This window comes from Myodes glareolus, chromosome 20 (genome assembly GCF_982192425.1).
Source record: "Myodes glareolus chromosome 20, mMyoGla1.1, whole genome shotgun sequence".
Taxonomy (NCBI): domain Eukaryota; kingdom Metazoa; phylum Chordata; class Mammalia; order Rodentia; family Cricetidae; genus Myodes; species Myodes glareolus.
This window is the reverse complement of record NC_142045.1, coordinates 4,346,377-4,366,008: the sequence shown is the minus strand read 5'-3', so window position 1 is coordinate 4,366,008 and position 19,632 is coordinate 4,346,377. Positions and strand designations below refer to the sequence as shown.

General features: G+C 42.5%; 1 protein-coding gene across 12 annotated transcripts in view; it reads right to left on the bottom strand.

The window, feature by feature from the left end:
• Dclk2 (doublecortin like kinase 2) overlaps window positions 1–19,632 on the bottom strand; it is a 129,952-nt gene that overhangs the window by 20,783 nt on the left and 89,537 nt on the right. For 7 of the 12 annotated variants that reach the window (XR_015735739.1, XR_015735741.1, XR_015735740.1 and 4 more), the window contains 3 exons: window positions 9,091–9,166; window positions 8,241–8,349; window positions 6,439–6,496 (listed from right to left, as the gene is read on the bottom strand). Coding sequence is in view for 8 of the 12 variants with exons in the window: in XM_087899421.1 (XP_087755547.1) it covers window positions 6,439–6,496; window positions 8,241–8,349; window positions 9,091–9,166 (243 nt within the window). In the remaining 4 variants the exon portion in view is untranslated. The remainder of the gene's footprint in view (window positions 1–6,438; window positions 6,497–8,240; window positions 8,350–9,090; window positions 9,167–19,632) is intronic. The other 5 variants (XR_015735742.1, XM_087899422.1, XM_087899426.1 and 2 more) reach the window with 1 other exon arrangement.

Genomic DNA, 19,632 nt, shown 5'->3' with positions numbered 1-19,632 from the left:
TGTCCACATGACACTGTGCCTTCTCAAAGTCAGCAAGACCAGAACCATTTTCTAGTTTCTAATATTGCATGCAAAAGTAATGACTAGGCATATTAGAAATTGTGGCAGAAAAGCTCTCAGGTTAAAATGTTTGGCTGTGACCCACATAAATTTTAATTTTATGCTAAAATTCATGAAAAATAAGCTTCTTCTTCTATGAGTGGGGATGAAGTCATTCACCAGATGGGTGTTCCTTTCACTTCGTATTTCAGAAATCTGGAAGGTGCCGGGCCACACAGCTCATTTTAGCTGTAACCAGCTCTGCCATGAAAACACTACCTCAGTGCTGCTCATGCTGAGTGATGTCGATGAGAACTGCTCTGTAGTAAAATGCTCACTTACAGAATTAAGAAATTATCCACAAGTTACACAGTGACCATTCTGTTTTACATGTTGCAAGTGTGGATCCTCACAAACTTCAATGACAAATCCATTTGAATTTAGAAAATGCTCAATAAAAAATTGCAGACTGCTCTCTCCAACATTGTAAATGTTGAAATAAGACTTCTATATAGAAGATGCATCATTTATCATCTAAATGCATGCATATGCACATCTATGTAGGGAGTGTGTGTGTTCTGGTGTATGTGTTGCTGGATTTGCCCTTTACCATGACTCTCAGAGCTAGATCTGGTGTTCTGACTTGGCACTTTATCCCTAGTTTCAGACACCATTTCGGGTTTTTCTATATCTTTGGTGCATACATGTGTTTATGTTTTTACTCTAATTCAAATACCTTCTGACAATAGCTGGAGGAATAAATTATAAGAAATGAACAAATGCCACGCAGAGAACAAATCTACTGCAAACCCCTGCGCATGCTGGGTTGAAATCCTTGAGCACTGAATGTACTATGCCTATCCAAGAAGTCACGAGCGGAATATGCGTCGGCAAAAGCTAGCAAATGCCAAATCGGAAAATCGACCAGAAAATGTCTCGCTAGTTGTCAGGCACGGAGCAAAGCTCTTGTGTAACATTCTGACATTTTATCTTTATTTCAGTCCTTGGAGTTGGGGATGTAAGCCTAGTATTCACGCCTCAAAGTCCACATCTCTTGTACTGGGCATCACCACTTTTAAAAGGGAACACCTGAGTGAGATTTTAAAGCTGGAACTTGTCAAAGTGAAAATGACAGCTGTAAAAATGAAGAAATTATTTAGTTGAAAAGACAGGAACAAACAGTAGCATCATATCTTCAATGGAGATGAAGAGCCACACCGAACTTTATATGAGGAGAAAAACTCTGTACTCCTTTCACGGAAGAGGACTGGGAAGGCTTTTTGGGTGGTGTAAAACTCAAAACTCCAAATCTCCTTGGAAAAGTACTAAGTCTCAAATCCTAACAAGCCATGGCTGGCCAGTTGGGGAGAGCGTTACTATTAACAGCCAGAACACTGGGACCCCCAGCCCCGGAAAGCAGCCACAGACGTCACACAAGGAAGACACGGAAGACCCTCCACACCTTTTCTACACCTTCAAGTGAATGTTTCAGATTGAAAAGTGATGGTGGGAATTTGACTCACTCTACAGAATACAAAGACAAGAGCAGTTATCACCACTAAAGTAAAATAGGCTTGTTTTAAAACTAAATCTTGGCTTCCATCCCCAACCCTGCCATTTCCTCCTGCCCATTTATTTCCTCCACTGTTAGGAGGGTCTATAAACTCACGGTCGGGGCGGTTTAGGATGTAAAGCAGTCCATGTCAGCAGTGTCAGGAAGCTCTTTGTATGGAGTTAAAATACACTATCACATACTGAGACCCTTTCCCCAAATGACTATTATTTTGAACAAAAGGCACTCAAACAGTCCACTGTGGAGCCTCTCTCAGCCGTGTTAGAAGGCTACCTGGCAGTGTTAAGTTCAAACACTTAGCGAGTATTGGGACATCCTCCATATAAGCCATATTAATTTATTGCCCATTTTTGACAACAGTCCTAGCTAAGCACAGAGTAAATATTTCTCTTGGGATGTAGAAGCTGTTCCTCTGTTTCTCTACCTCTTTCTATTCCTGTCTATAAAGAAACAATCATTTTAAAACTACCATGAAAAGCTAAACAAAGTACTAATATAAAGCTATGCAATTCTCCCCAGGGCCTGTGCAATCCACAGCAGATTTGACTCTGTTCTCCACAATATGTTTTTTCAAATTCTCTCTGCATAGCACACAAGTACCGTGTGAACCAGGCTGACATTACTCAACTTCCTGTGAGGAGCCTCCCCCTGCCCTTGAGCAAAGTGACACTCTCCTGGGCTGCCACCACCCTTTCCCCACATGTCCTTCAACCATAGCTCTCCTCCTACTGTCTTCAGTTTGTGGGCTGGTCTGGAGTACCTAAACGTAAACATCCTAGAGGTATGCACCTCACTTTCCAGCAAACAGCATAGTTAGAAATGCACCCCAAACATCACTCACCAGTGGCTTCACAGCTCACAGCGAGACTGATAAGGATAATGTACCAAGGAAAATACCAAAAAGGACAGTGTGCTCAAATCACTGTGTGTGCTTTCCGGCATATGCGTTTGTGGTGGAATTAAAACAGCAGTCACTCAAATGCATCAAGTCCTAATCCCCAAGTTTTATAAATATTACCTTATTTGGAAAAGGCATTCAGAAATGTAAAGACAGCCCTGGATTAATCAGGCTAACCCAGATGAGTCACAGCAGCCTTCTAAGAAAGAGGAAGGGGAATTCACACAGACATAGGAGCAGCAGTAAAAACCCAGAAGAGAACATGTGAAGATGGAGAGAGAGAGAGTGAAGAGACATGGCCCGAAGCCCAAGACTGTCAGTCACCACAAAGTGTTCAGAGGTCAGAGCACATTTTCCCCGGGAGCCCCAGAGAAAGTGCAGATTCCTGACTTCTAGCCGCCAGAACTGTGAGAGGATAATTTCTGTTGATTTACTCCAACAGCTCAAAACTAGCATAACATACTTTGGGGTTTATGGCCTATCTGGGTTCATAATCTGCAGATAATGAATGCAAAGCACCTATAAGGTAAGGCGAGACCAATTCAGGGCTTCTTTACCGTGGAGATTCAGTCAATGCTCATTTAGGATGAGGGGATCTTAGGACAGAAGAGAACGGGTGAATCCGAGCACGGTACCACAGCCTTCCACGTCTGTCAGTCGGGTCACAGGCAGGGCTTCACAGATCTGCTTACAGGAACCCAATGCACTCTGAGCCTCTGGGCCTTCATTCAGTTCCTTCTGGCCCCCCGGCAGGTTTTCCTTTCATCATGGCCTGCTGAAATCGTGCCGCAGTTCCAAGACCAGCGCAAATGTTTCTTCTGTATATGGCGATGCTAGACATGTGTGTGTGGATGCAGAAGGTGTATGCATTCCACGGCATTCATGTAAGGGTCAGAGGCCCACTTGAGGCATCATCGCCGTCATCTTGTTTGAGAAAGGTCTCTGCTCTGTATGCCAGGCTAGCTGGCAGATTCTCTTGTCTCGGCCCCATCTCTCTTTAAGAACACTGGGATTACAGATGCGTGAGCTACATGACCTGCCTTTCCACAGCTTCTGGGTATTGAACTTAGGACCTCAGGCCGCATAGGAGACACTTTAACCCACTGAGCCATCTCTCCATTCTCCTCAAATGCATCTCACTCCATGGTATCCTCACTGGGTATCAACTCCTCTTCCGTAAGCTTTCTGGAGCTCATATCATACTCAGAAGATTCGTTATTAGTTCCTGCAGTGAGTTACCTACTCCCAGCATTGTGTCTTGTGTGGAGAACACACACCAAAATTCAAGTGAGTGAATAATCTAATGATGTTCATGTATATTAGAAGAAGAAACAGAAGACAAGAATGAATGAGATATTTCTCCAGATTTCTATTATATGAAGAATGAACAAACTAAGACACAGAGGTGCACAACAGATTGGCTAAGTACAGGCTGCACCCAAATTCAGGTCAGGACTCTGCCTCTGTTGGTCTGCAGGAGGCTGTAACCCCCATCTCTGCTTCCTCCTCTGCTCAGCTGGTGTAAGTGTCTTGAGTCACGACTATGCAAGGTCCCTATATTCCCAAACTGGTGATTATTTTCAACACACGAGTTTTCCGCCTAAAACTCACAAAGCAAAGGAGACCAATGTTCCCCATAATAGTGGCTAGATGATCCCCTAAAATTTCGTAAACAAATTATGCTAATTTTATTAAAAACATAATTTCACAGTAGAAAAAAATCAACTTATGGGCCTCATAAAGTTTTTTAATTATAATTTTATACAGTGTTGATATGGAATTTATTGGTCAAATATGCAAAATGTAAAAATTCAGAAAAGCATAAGATCCTGAGCTGCAAAAATAGAACTGTATTCAGTAATGAGACGAGGCCTATTCCCATGTGTCTAGGCAGTCACTGTATCAGGTTAAATTCTTGCATGCAATTATCTTTAACAATGAAAACAGCTGTTTACATATTAAACATTACCCTTAATATTTTTAAAGCAAATGTAAAAGTCTTATAGAACAGAGGCTATATCATGACACACTATGCTTAATTGCCTCAAAGATGGAAAGACTAACAGCTACATATAGAGATAATTACATTTGAGAATTAATAAAACCATTAGAATTGTAAACAAAGAGGGCCAGCAAGAGATGGCTCAGTGAATAAAAGTGCTTGCTAATCAACCCAAAACCTGAGTTTGGTTCCTGGGACCCAAATAATGGAAGAAGACTGACTTAGGCAAGTTGTCCTTGGAATATGTACACATACACACACATATTCATGTACACAAACACACTTTACAAAACACATACATATAACACAACATATACACACACAGAGACAAAGAAAATGAACATTAAAGTATTTAAAGACTGCAAAAGCACATACGATCAGACAGAAGTAAGCATGCAGAAATGGGCCATCTTATACCTTTGCTTTGTTGACAATTACAAGAGAAAATAATAAATGAAAAGTTTGTCTCCTAGGTAGAAGTTTTCCTAAAACTTTCTTAACCCTATTTTAAATTTTCTGTTGATATTACATAGTTTCATAAATGCTCACCAAGTCTAGGAGGTTTTGGTTTTGTTTTGTTTTAGCAATTTCACGATGTAAAGTCAGTACTATGACATTACCCTACAATTATAAATTCTAAACTCTTCTGGCATGCTAACAATGTTGACTGTAACACATGTCAGTTCTTTCTACACACACTGGCGCTTTGTACGTGTTTTCCATTCCCCGACCCCACCAACCACTGTCTTGTGTCGTACACACTATCAGTCAACATATTCAGAGGAAGAAAAAACAGAGACACAGATGACTTAAACATCTGTCCAGGGTCACAATGCAAGAGGTAAAGGCAGGATTGACTTTATATACTCTGGCCCTAGAGTAACTTTCCAACAGGATTACGATGCAGTTCAAATACACAATTCTAAAGTGTCTAATGGTCACACTAAGAAATATGACAAACAGGAGAAATTAATTTAAAAGTGTAACAGTCCATTATATTTAAAATATTCTATCATGTAGTAACATAGAAAAACATTATTGAGGTACTTTTTTGTTAAGCACTAAGTCTTCAAAATCCATTGTGTACTTGAGTCCCCAGCTTATGTCAGACTTGTATCAGTCGGCAGCTCCACCTGGTGTTAGACTACAGCTCCACAGTCTTTTCCTGTAACAGACCTGCGGCCACAGAGGGATCACCACAGGCCGGCAGCGTCTGCCTATTTACTGTCATCATTCAATCCTTTCTACCGCAGTCTGAGAGCAGGACAGAGAGAAATGGGCTATTGTGCCTGAAGGAGTCACTTCATGCATCTATGTAGCAAATGCCCTGAGAACACAGAGGGACAAGGCCAGATCCTTCCTGGCCCTGGTAAGAAAACTAAGGTTTTCCTCTAGCAAATATCTTGGGTGGGTTTTCCAGCAGCTGCCTCATAAGGCTAGAGGTGTTCACACTTGGGGCTCCTCTGGCCTAATACAAGCCCATGAATATAGCATCTGACTGGGCCGTGGGCAGCACCTGGGAGCCAGAGCAAGCAGGCTGCCTGCCTTGTGTGAGTACGGAAGCCTTTTGTCTCGGGTGCAGGAACCTTATTTTCTGCCAGCTTCCTGAAGATGGAAAGCCAACTCTGAGCATGAAAGTAGGAAGCATTTAATGGCCCTCAGTTCTAGCCTTTTAAATGTTGCTGGATTTGAAGCTAGGAATCTCCCAGAAAAGAGCATTTTACATTTTTTTATAGTTAAAACCAAGATCAATAAACTTACCATCTTAGAGTTAAAGTTGCTGGGAAACAGCAGGGTGAACACTATTACTTCTCTTGCTGTCACTGACAGGCCCCTCCCCCCACAAAGGCCTCAGGTCCCCACGTAGACACCTCCCTCTCCGTGAACCCACACATTCTTTCTATGCAGCAGTTTTACATACTGTACCTTTCCACAGCATTTGGCTTTGTCGATAATCTTTAAAGCAAACTCTTTCCCAGTAGACCTAGAAATGACCAGAGTAAGGACCATTAGCACTGTGAATCAGAATAAACCTTCCTTCCCAACTCCCTCTCCAGCACAGACCCTTCTGTCCCTTAGACACAGTGTAGAGAGGGGTCAGAGGAGGAAGGAAGTCCCAAAAAAGAAAAGAAATGAACAAAGCCAGGCTAATTCAATCTTCTTTTACATTATTAATTCATACTGAAGTATTTAAATTCTGTTGTATCAACTGAAGAAAAAAAACACTTTCTTTACTTAAATCTCAAGACAGGTCTCTAAGAAGAATAAATAAAAGTAGATCAGATTAACAGGAGAAAATACTCAACAACCTGACTCTATAGTTGAAAACTGCAAAGTCTTTGTACTTTTAGTCCCAATTTTTACTCAACACCTTCAGCAAGATCCGGCGCAAGATTATTTCCACCCTATAGAGACCCCACCTGGCACTAAAAAAAAAAATCATTTACTGGACACAAAAATCTTAAATCTTAATCTAATACTATTTGTTACTCAATATTAGCATACTTGAATTTAAACAGGTCAAAAATATTACTCAAATATAAACAGTCCAACAGAGACCATTACAGTATTCTTAGAAAGTATTGTGCTTTCTCATCTGCAGATCTTTCTGCCAAAGTACACAGGGATGAGGCCCAGCCTGGAAAAGAAGTAAAAAAAAATTCCTCCCCTCATGTTATAAGCTGCATTTCTAACAGGTCCTTAGAAGTACATTTTAGATGCCTCACTGTTTTCTCGGGGAGCAATCTGTCCACCAGAGCTCTGTAAAAGGCTTCAAGAACAGGGGTTATCTTACATAGCCATATATAAAGGAAAGTAAACTGTCAGTGAAGACCAGATAGGATGGACTAACTGCAATTATCAGGACATTCTAGGAAACCTGCCGAAACTATAAAACTCAGCCGTTCGAAGTGGGTAGGAGAGTGTTCTACAGACACAAAGTCTTTAATGTGCATCCACCATGACTTTCATATTGTTTTAGAAGGCCAAGAACAAGCAGAATTGGTTCCTTTTGATCTCTCAGTCGTGGCTTGTTTATCCAGAGCTATGATCCGATGAAGTGACACAGTGCACAGAACAGAGCCTGGTGTGGGCCTCACAGAAGGTTTTCTTCTTCCCTGGCTCATTTCCTTCCTCATTTTCTCTAGGTGGTGGATGAGTTCTGAATGTCCTTTAGACCACATGCATACAAAACAATTTTATGTATATAGCTGCAAATAAACTGCTTGGGGCCCCACCAAAAGACTGGTCCCAAGGACAGATTCTTTTAGGATAGGGAAAAGAGACATTTCCCAGAAAGGCCTTTCATTCTTGTGTTAGTTTGAATGTTACTCCCTATAAGGGAGTAACCCTATTAGGAGGCGTGGCTTTGTTGGAGTGGGTATGGACTTGTTGGAGGAAGTGTGTCACTGGGAGTGGGCTTTGAGGTGTCTTATGCTCAGGACACTGCCCGGTGGGTCAGTGGTCTTCCTGTTGCCTCTGAGTCAAGATGTAGGACTCTCAGCTCCAGCACCACATCTGTCTGTGCAAGCATGCTCTCCACCTTGATGATAAAGGACTGAACCTCTGAAACTGTGAGCCCCCCTCACTTAAACGCTTCCCTTATAAGAGTTTCCGTGGTCATGGTGTCTCTTCACAGCAATAGAAGCCCTAACTAAAACAATTCAGTAATTTAAGAATAAACTCCAGAGGGAAAAGTATCTGTGGGGGAACAAATCACAGGCACTCACCTGTCCATGCACTCTTTAACGACGGCAAAGTTGCCATCTCCAATGACCTTCCCAATTCTGTATTTCTCCAGAAGAGGGAAGGACTCAGAGCACCTGTTCCCATTCACACCTGCAACCAAGGAGAAACACAACGTCAGAAGGAAATTTCTTTCATATTGATTCCTACGTACTTGGGAAATAATGCAATGCAATGCAATGCAATTATTTATAGGTCTATAGCGAAACTAAAGACAATTCCTCAGCATATTTCCTAAATAGAATGCCTGAACCACCAGTTTCCTTTTGACCTTGCTGCTTACAATCAATAGGCAGCCTAACAAACCCTGAAATGCCAGTTAGGGAAGTCTGACCTAAGCTCTTCACAACTCCTCTCTTGGGCAAGAGAAGGGTGGATTCTACCTGAGGAGTACTCTGGAGAGTTCTTGGTTCTAAAAAAGAAAGTCCCATCAAAGTAAGACACTGTGTTGAGGCTAATTCCTGGCTCAAAGCCTTCTCAGAAAAGGTGTGCTAGGCTGTGAGTTAAGATCAGACCACTTCCAGGCAAAGCAGAATATAGTTGTGTTCACCTAACTGAGAGAATGGAAAAATACTTAGGGATTCTGAGCACATGACCAGTACGAGCACAAGACAGTAAGCCCAGGTCTCAGACCCGAAACAGGGATGATGTGGTTTATGGCAAAGAGACTACACTCCCTCAGGGGACTCCACTCTCAGCACTAAAACTAACTGGGCTACCAGGTGGACACATCATGTGGCTATTTAGGAAGAATGTGGCACAGGTGGGATTATGATGGCCCCAAGGTCAGGCAGATGACTTCCTTATAAAGGTAATGATCAGACTGAGAGGCACCTTCAGGGCTCATGCAGCGCTCAAGTTCAGGTCCACCGTTCACATTGGAAGATGATCTGCCCTGAGCAGAAATCTGCTAGAAGAAGAAAATAATGTATAAGGATACATTTACAAATTATTAGCTCCCTAGTTCTTATGTAATAAGATGGTATTTAGACAATGTCAAATGACTGATACCAGAAACGACACAGAATTTCCTCCTTTTTCCCTTTATACAACATAACACATAATAAATTTATTTCACAGATACAATCTCAATTCACATTTAACATCACAAAAATTCATATTGTACTACATTTTAAAATTAACTGGGCTACTTTTGACTTCAACAAAATAAAGCATGCTTTATGACATCACAGCTAAACAGATACCAAAATTAGTGTGAATGTCAGTCTCAGCACCACAGAGAATTCTAATAGTTAGATTAAATCTCCAGCCAGCTCTTAGTCCAATCATTTTACTTCTAAACAACAAAACATAATTGGTGAACAATCAGATTCTCAGGATTTAACCTTTTTAATTATTTTGTCCTATTTTATTTATATTTTGGCCCTGAAATTGAAAGTGGTTTCAGAATTGATAGGACTGTACAAGAAAATATTTAAAAGTTGGGATGTTTAAAAGCAAATTCAAAAAGGAGACTAAGAGAAGGCCTAGAAACAAACACAAACTCCAGGCGATGGTGGTGCAGACCTCTAATCCCAGCACTCAGGAGGCAGAGGCAGGTGGATCTCTGTGAGCTCGAAGCCAGGCTGGACTACAGGAGCTCCAAAACTACAGAGAAACCCTGTCTTGGAAAACCAAAATAAATAAATAATAAATAGAAAACAAATAAACAACAAAACAAAACATATTTTATTCCCTACAGCTACCTCCGGGGTCAGATCACCCACCAGGTTCACCTGGCCACTGGCGTTTTTTACGTCTCCCATTCCACGAGCTGTTAGAGAATTTAAGGGATCCAGGAACTCCAATGGGTCTTTTTTCCCAACAAAATAAGCCCAGACCTTGCGTGGCATCCCCCTCCTAGCTAGTACATTTCCCACCACTTTTCCTCGTGAGCTTTATACTTACATTAACTCAAATAATTTCCTTTATTTATTAGTTACTTAAACGTCCCAAGTCTAAATTTCTGCTCTCAAAAGGCAAAGCAGCAGTGCCCAGCCTGAACTTTGGAGAACTGACATTGGCTCACCCCTGTAAAACCACTGAGCAAAGTCACAGATGTGGCGCATTAATTCAACCACAGTTAGGAGTGCGTTTCCTCCAAATGCCTAACACAGAGCTAAAATGATTCTCTAGTAAACAGTTTTTTAATTTGTTAAATCATTCATTCCAAGCTGATTCCCCCTCCAATACAATCCTTCCTAAGTTGAAAATTGCCAGAGAAATAAAAGATCCAACTTAAGCTACTATCAGCCCGGCTCTATTTGTTTGTGACAGGTCTCTTGCTGTCCATGCAGCCCATGTTCACACTGAATTCATGACCCTTGTGCAAACCTCCTGAGTGCTGGGATTACAAATATGCACTGCCATTCCCAACACCCTAACTCTTGGTGGAATAAAGAATGAATTTTTTCTGCAGTTAAATCTCAAAGACAAATACAAAAGAGTCCTGCTGATTACTCCCAGGACTCTGAACAAACAGACTGGAAGCTGGGTCAGCAAAATCTAAGAAGTAACAGGGACAGGGATCTGTGCACCACACGTCTACATCTCATTGCCTACACCTGACTGGGTCAGGAATGGACACCTGTCATCTGTTTCCAGCGCTCAAAACTCAGGACACAAGTCCCCACACTACTTCTGGGATGTTAGAACCAGCCGTGGTCCTGGAGGCCTCCTACTTGCTCAGCTTTCCTGCAAGCAGTAACATTCTGCTAAGTCCCTTTCTTTCGGAATGTCCTGATGGAGACCAGGACTCCCTAAAGCCCACATTTACTTCTGTGCGTACTTGCAAGCCCTGCAATGTTTACCCACTGAGTTCCTGTGGAGCTTTGTAACTTCCTTACTGTTTATTTTGAGAAAGTCCTTCTCCTCTCCTCTCCCCTCCCCTCCCCTCCCCTCCCCTCCCCTCCCCTCCCCTGCCCTCCTCTCCCAGTTCCTTGTAAACCTGCTTTGTACTGTGAGTCCAGGGTAACAAGAAGCATGGAAAGAAAACAGGAAATAGAACAGGTGGTGGAAGCCAGTTCTCCGACAAACAAAAAGTGCCAAATGCAAAAGCAGTGAGCGTGAAAGGCCTCGCCCTGTGGAGGGAGAGCACGCGAGCCAGCTAGGTTCATGTGCATCCAACAGATGCCTCCATGAATCACCCTTAGTTGTAGCTTTTTTAGCAAATGACAGAAACCATTTTTCAACTCTCATATTGACATTTTTTTTAAGTGCTAAAGCGTTTCAGAAATCCCTGTATTGAGTTTATAGGAGTGACTTATCCAGTATATTCCTCTACTTGGAAACAGGCTTTCATTAAAACAATAAAGCCACGGAAGAATCCTAAAGAGGATAATTTTCTGTGGCACCGATGAAGAGCCCAAGACATAATAGAATATTGAAACCTTTCCTTCCTTTCGTCACCGTTCAGTCGGATCTACAGCGACACACTGCGCTGTTTCAAAGGATGAAGGTGAAGAGACACGGCCATTGGTAATCCTGACCATGACTGACAATCCTGTGAGGAGTTACACATGACACAGTTAAAACACTTCTTGAAGCCTGCCTCTGCCATGCCAGGGACTGAAAGCCTGAAGTCATTGTTGAAGGGCTAGGAGAGGGAGTCACTTTGTTCAAAATCTCCCTAAAATAAACCTTCTAATCACTAAGTTTAGGATTAAATTCACCATGAAGCCTGGCTCTCCAGGACCATAAAAGTTGGTTTTTCATTACGCTCTGCAGAAGGGCTGCTGTTGAATAGGAACATTTACGGTTAAATAGAAGGCATAATATTCCCTGTGGCCTGGAGATAACAAAGAGTGGTGAAAACACAGGAAGCCACAATGACTATAAAAATTCTATTTCTTTTTCAAATTTTTTTTTGCATTTCCCTGTCCCTACTAAAAGAATTACCCACATACTCACTGTATTTGCGGTATGTAGCTGGTTAATGTTGATAAACAGAATCCACTGGACATGTAAATAAGACACAAGACAGTGGCTAGCTTGACAGCTGTGTGGATGTGCTGACTTGAGCCCACCCATCTCTGAGCACCCCTCCATAGACTGCGGTCAGTCAAAGCAGGCTAGAACTCTGTCCTGTCCATGAGCGAGTCCTTCAAGTAAGATTTAGGCTTACTGCTTTTGAGCAAGAGACTGGAGGTATCATAAGGTCTTTTGTTAAAAATGTTCAATGTCTTCACTGTGAACTTCATAATCTCTAGGATCCAGGGTGTCATGGTTGTCACTGCAGCAACCTCTAAGTCTCACTTCACCCAGTTACTTCCAATGTACTAACATGAAGGGCTTCCAGTGTCCTGTGTTCATGAGCAAGGGAGCATTGAACATGAACACATTCAAATAAAGTTCTAACTTGTACACACTGGTTTGCATGGTGAACCCTCATCTACCCTAATGGGTTGCATCCCAGGAGGCTGAACTATCCCCAAACTCACCAAACTAGCCGAGTAACCACCATGTGCAAACAGCATCTGGTATTCAATGCCATGATTTATTTTGTTAGGGCACTGAAGTCTTCAAAACTACTTAATCTGCCTCTTTGTTTCTGTTTCTGTCTAACAAAATCAATTATGTTCAAAGATGAAGTCACCACACAGTGCTTCTGGGGAAATGAAAAGCGCCTCAGAGTGGCCACTTCCCTAGTTCTGAAAATTATTAACTTAGTTTTAAATACACCAGAAAAGCCAAAGCTCCAGGGAGAAGCGGAGACATCTAAGGTCAGCAGCTACTGTGGATTTACATTTCACAGCTTTGAGAAGAGGCTTCCAAGTTCAGGAGGTCAGAGAGTTACGTTTTAGCTCTGCCAATCAGGCAGCGCTTTCATCACACCTCACAAATCTGGGAAGCCTTTCACCACCAGCAGACCCAGGAGACACCATCAGATAAAACATCGGCACACCAGACAGTTTATAATCGCAAGATGTTGGTGATATTCCGCATGGACTCTGTTCTTCCTCCTTTCAGCCAGAAAGAACGCTCACCACAGAGAGCTCCCAGGCTTAGACTTCTGCATCAAAACTCAGGCATTTAAAAACTATGTGCCCTGACTCTGAAGCCTGAAGTTACAACTACCTTAAAAGTCTTCAGTTTGAACAGATGATGAATTAAAGTCCAGGGAAGTGCTTTCCTCATCTGTCTGGCAGTCGATGACACATTTAGTACTCTTTATTGCCTATCTGTGCCCCTGCCCCAAATACCGTGATTTAAGGAGAGTATGTAATCCTGCAGAAGAAAGCTGCCAGCTACATCCAAGGGACTCTAAAGTTCCCTGCCAAAGAAAAGAAATCACAGGCTGAGGTGAAGGACAAAGCCAGAAAGGTAGGATTAAGAGGGGAGGGGGGTTCCAAGACCTGAAGGAAAAAGATTGGCAGGGAATGGATGGTTCAGACTACAGGTGAAAAGGTTGGGAAAGGGAACAGGGCAGTAGACCTGATGAGAGAGACTGTGGTGACCTTCAAGCAGGCACATGCACAGGAAGTTTGGGGAGATCAGAGTGGAAAAGAAAGGCAGCCTAAAACAAAAGTTCTGGATGGCTAGCAGAAAGATGAAAATGGGGGATTGCTGCTAGGGCAGTTAGACCCCCCAAAATGACCTGTGTGACTTCTAAGACACTGTGGGAAGTTAAGTCGAAGAAACAAGAGCTGTATGGCAACCTTCTCAGGTCACTTGGTTCCAGGAAAAGTTAGCAGGCACTGCTTGAGGACATAAAGCTAATCCATGGAGAAGTCCATGGGGGAGGAACCGGGGCCTTCTGGACCTCCAGGGGGTGTGGATCTGAGCCCAGAGGTCAGGTTCTTGCGCCTCTACAATGAATTACTCAGAGACACAGTCAACGACAGGACAGGAGACAGTTCATTAAGGGGGAGACACAGAGGAGCCTGGAGATGTGCCGTATCTTCTCTGTGGCTGGGCACTCCGTGGGCAAAAGGAAAAAGGGGTTAGGGTGAGGTCTGAGGTGACCTTTTATGGGTCGTTAGTGTAGTGTGCCTGCTCTCTTGGCTGAAGGAGTTCAGTAAACTAAATTTGCCAATCTTTTCCCAGCTGCCCTTTAACTTTCATACGTAAACCTATGGAACCTCCTCTTCCAGTTTCTATTGCCCTACCTCTAACCCAACTGTCAGCAAAGGAAGAAGTTACCTGATAGGTGGATACCCCATTTCTATCAAGCCTCAGGTGACTCTACCCTGATGTGTACCTCACCAACTGGCAATGAAGAGTCTGCCCAGAACCCCCAATTAACCTGCCCCTGAAGCCCAACTCCTAAGAATCAGTGAGGAGATAAGTACTTTCTGCTGTTAAGCCATTAAGTGTTGGGATACCTGAAAAGGACATGGAAACAAAGAAGGGGCGATTTGGGAAGTAAAGTCAGTGATAGACAGGAGGAAGCAGTGAAATGTGAGACCCCCTGCCCTCCCTGAACCTCCCTTCCCTCAGCTATAGACCTTAGGACCTGGTCCTAATAAACCTTCTGAAGCCTGAACTCCATCCCAGAGCATATGGCCTGTGATGGGGGCTCTGGGATCTGTATGAACCACAAGACTATGCCTCATGTGATGTGACCTGCAGCTTCCTGGGTTCCAAGAACATTCCTTAGGATTCTTAAGAGCTGAATATGTTTGCTCTCTTGGAGCTAAGGGTTCTTGGTCAGAATATCTCTAAGAACATAAAACATAGGCAAATAAGAGAAAAATGCAGTCTGACTTCTCTCAAGTTTACCTTCCTTCTTACATACCACTGTGCGCTTATGTGTTCCATGTGAAATTTCCTTCATGTGAATCTGAACCTAGCGACCGAACAGTTAGAGTAAGAATATCAAAGATGTCCTAAGTGTTTTCTCTGTGTTTAGCCTATCTCAGTGCCTCAGTCCAACCTATGAAACCTCCTTTTTTTGTTTTGTTTTTGAGACACGGTTTCTCTGTGTAACTTTTGGAGTGTGTCCTGGAACTCATTCTGTAGACTACGCTGGCCTCGAACTCACAGAGATCCACCTGCCTTTATTTCCTGAATGCTGGGATTAAAGGCATGCACCACCACCGCCCAGCTGAACCCTCTTTTTATAGGAAAGGGCAACATGACCTGCCCAAGGTCACATAGGCAGTGACACACCAACACCAAACCCAGTCACTCTGACTGGATACCCTGTGTCTACCTCTAAACAAGAGAGAGAGAGCTGACTCAGGTGTCCACGAGACTGCACACTAGCTTCTCTCGTTCTCGATCAACCCTCTGATCAAAAGACTTTGGTCTTAGTTGACAAGGTTTAACTGGGATTGGCTAGAACATTTGCAGAATTCTTTAACTAAAGAAGGATGAAAAAAACCAAAAGCACCAGGAGGCTAAGCATCTTCGTAAACCTTCACGAACTGGCCTCACTGCGAAGAACTCTTGGTGCCAAGATTATGAGAGGTAGCCAGATACCTGCTGTGAAGGAGACTCCTGGCTGAACTGTGTGGAGGCTGAAGTCAACCTGTAAACCCTGCTACAGGTAACTTCCTAGAACGCTGGGGGCTGTTGTTTTATCTAAGATAACAAGTCCTGTGTTTTCACTTCTGTAAACAAGGTTGGTTGCCCCAACTGTAAAGAATGTGCTTGATCACGCATAGGTGGGAGGTACATAGGCAGGAAGTATGCCAGGATGTATGCTTGCTCCCAGCTGGACGAAGGCAGGAAGAACTGTAGTCTTGTGGGTTCTGACTGTATGAGCACCTGGCTAACCTAATTCAGTGTCATTCTCTGGGAACATATGGGATTGCCCTCTGTATGCTGTGAATATGCTTTATTAGCACTGCTTAATAAAGAAGCTGCTTTGGCCTATGGCAGGAAAGAACATAGATAGGCAGGAAAACTGAACTGAATGCAGGGAGAAAGAAGGCAGAGTCAGGCAGATGCCATGGAGCTGCTGAAAGGGAAAGACACTAGAACCTTTCCAGTAAGCCACAGCCATGTGGCGATACACAGATTAATAGAAATGGGTCAATTTAAGATGTAAGGGCTGGCTAGAGATATGCTTGAGCCACTAGCCAAACAGTGTTGTAATTAGTATAGTTTTTTGTGATTATTTGGGCCTGGGTAGCCAGGAAATGAAAGCATAGTTTCCATTTACTGAATCCCTAGTGAAGGAAGTCCCCACCTTCCCGGCCAGTATTAAATAAAGCTTGCTTTAATTAGACAATCGTGGCTTTGGTGTGTCTCCTGGAAATGTTCAGGTTTAACACCTGACTCTTCCTAAGGTAACTATCACTGTAAGTGACCATGCTTTCCAGAAAAGCCATCTTCCTTAAATCCAAACAAAGGGAAGTCAAGTTTTACTATCTAGTGACTCCATTTTGGAGTGGCCATCCAATAGGGATCTGCTGGATAGACTACCCTTTAATAATTCTGTTTATAATTTTTTCTCTAACCTCACTGTTTCTAATCATCTGTTTAAGACTAGCCTTGACTTTTCACCGTGCCCTCAGATGGTAATTCTTACAAGCATAGGTCCTGTTTTCAAATCCCCCTTACTTCCCATGATACCTGTGTGGCTTTTTCCACAAGTCTATGTGCACCATCATTTCATACGAAGGCCCTGTGATTAAAATATAAAATGTCCTTCATAGGCTCATAGATTTGTTTTCATTTCTGTTTTGTTTGTTAGTTTTTTAATTGATGGGTTGTTTTGAGTCAGAGTCTCATGTAGCCCAAGCTGACCTTGAACTTGATATATAGTTAAGAATGACTTTGAACTTCTGATCCTCCTGCTCCAACTACCCAGTGCTAGAATTACAGACATGAACTACCACACCAGTGATATACTGTTGATCAACGCAGCAAGCTGTGCATATTAGGCGAGCTGTCACCAAATGAGTCACCTTCCCAGCATCAGGATCATTTGCTTATTAGACCCTTGGTTCAGAGCTAGCAGTGCTACCGTGGGTGGATGTGGAAACTTCAGGACTTGGAACCTAACCAGCACAGAGCAGGGGAAGTAGGTTACTGGGGAACGGGTCCTTGGGAGGGGTATTTTCCCTGATTCCTTTTTTGTTGTTGTTTTCTTTTGTTTCTTCCTTCCTGCACAGGAACCTTACAGATATGAAGTATTCCATTTTACCATACCGTCTCCACCATAATGGACTGATACCTCTGAAGCATGTAAGCTGGATTGCTCCCGTATTTGATACCACAGAGAAACATCTTCCAGACCAGGTTCACACTGTCTACTTTCAGCCTATGTCAACCTCAGCAACCTCAACCCCACTGCTGTTTATCAAAAAAACCAGTAACTGAGCTATGTGAACTTTACCACCTTATAAATCTCTCCGGCAGACACACATCACCAGGCACTTTGCCATGGCCTCCGAGGGAGTCACAGAGGATCCTCCTTGTCTATTTCCTTCCTCCTGCCTCTCCCCTCAGTCTTTCCCAGTCCCACTCCCTTGTGCCCCTTGAATTTAATCTTACCCTCTTTCAGGAAGAGAATTCATTAGAAGCTCAAGCACTGCACATCAACAGCCACTGCATCCATTCCCACCCCCTAAGACACTGCGGTCACAGCCTAGGACGGAAGTGTCATCCAGCGACAAACAGACCGCTGAGGTCAGACAAAGACCTTGGAAACCCAGACTCAAACAGCTCACAGGAGGCCAGAGTCTAGACTGTTAACTGCTCTCAAGGGTTCTCTCCTAAGACACACATTTTATTCTAACTGCTTTGGGTTCTCTGCTTAAAGGGGCCAGATTATGGATGTCCTTCTCCAGTCCTACAATACTACACATGAATGCAGCAGCTACACTCCATAGGGATGCTAAGAGAACTTATGTGCGGCTTTGTGTCTGAAAACACTCAGATGACTAGTAGTTTTATTTCATATAAGTTTTTCTTCTTGTAGACAAACTGACAATTAAGAATTCAATCATGGTATAAGCTGGCACCATCCAATTTAATACCTCAGGAAATGCCTTTAAAATTTTTAATATAATTATTTAAAGATTTATTAGTTTATTTTTTTAATGTGTATAAATGTTTCCTGCGTGTATGTCTACTGTCAAGAGAACCCAAAAGAGGGTATCATATCTCCTGAAACTGGAGTTACAAACAGTTTGGAGCTACCAGGTGGGTGCTGGGAACCAAATCTGGGCCCTAAACAGTTCTCTAAACTGCTGAGCCATCTCTCAAGCACCTAAAATATTTTTAATTACATCTGTTTACTGTGTGCTTCTCTCTCTCTCTCTCTCTCTCTCTCTCTCTCTCTCTCTCTCTCTCTCTCTGTGTGTGTGTGTGTGTGTGTGAATGTGTGTTTGCATGCAGAGGTCAGAAGACAACAAGTAGGGTCAATTATCTTCTGCTGTGGGGGTTCCAGTGATCAACCTCAGGTCATCTGGTCCTCAGGTTTCACTTGCTCAATCATCTGATCCTCCCTCCCTCCCTCCCTCCCTCCCTTGCTTCATTTAAGACAGGGTATCATACTGTAGCCTGGAACTTACCACACAAACCAGACTAACCTTGAACTTCAATCTAAACTAACTTATAAGATTAACAAATGTTTTCATCTTATCATACATAACTTGCCAAAAGGGAAACTTCCCAAAGGTTAGGGTTGGGGAAAGGTTTTGTTTTTGTCTTTCCAGAAGAATGAAAGCCTCCAACTAAGGAATCTGAAGACCACTGAACAAATCAGACATCTAAAGAAAAAGAATGAATCATTAAGAGAAAATGTCCCAAGAAAAAGAGTAAATTGGCCTATTGGTATATCACATTTCCAACAGGATAAAATTTCATATATCTTCCCAAATGTTTGTTTCTGCAGTTCTCTATGGACATATAATGCAAAAGGTCTTTTTGTAGTTCTAGTCCAGTTAAAAATTAAAGCTGGCTTTGGAGTTGGAATGTGGCTTTCTCCTTTTCTAAACCCAAGCATGCTTGCTAAAGGAAAATACAAAATCTCTGTCTCAGGTCAGAAGAGCTACCTGATATGGAACAGAAGAAAAACAAAAATTAAGGGACTATTCTATTGCCACAAATCTCATACTCATTTGGTTTTCACTCTTTAAAACGTTCCTTAAGGTATAAATGTCATCTCAACTTTAGAAAATTAATGTATATTATATATATTAAACTTTCTGTCATGATATTAATGGTTATATAGAGTATCAGCTATTTCTAGAAAAAGGCTTCATCTAGCTTCCTATAGATGATTTTGGATCTGAGTCTCTATCTGGTAACTAGGAATTAAATTTTTATACTCTGAATGTATATAATAAATTATGGTCCTTTAGCCTCTTCAAGATCTGCTGCATATGCCATTTCACATGTTTAAGTTTTCAGCAGTGAAGCAAGACTATGCCTAACAGAAACATCTGAAGTCTCCAAAAGAAGAATGTGGCCCCACAACGA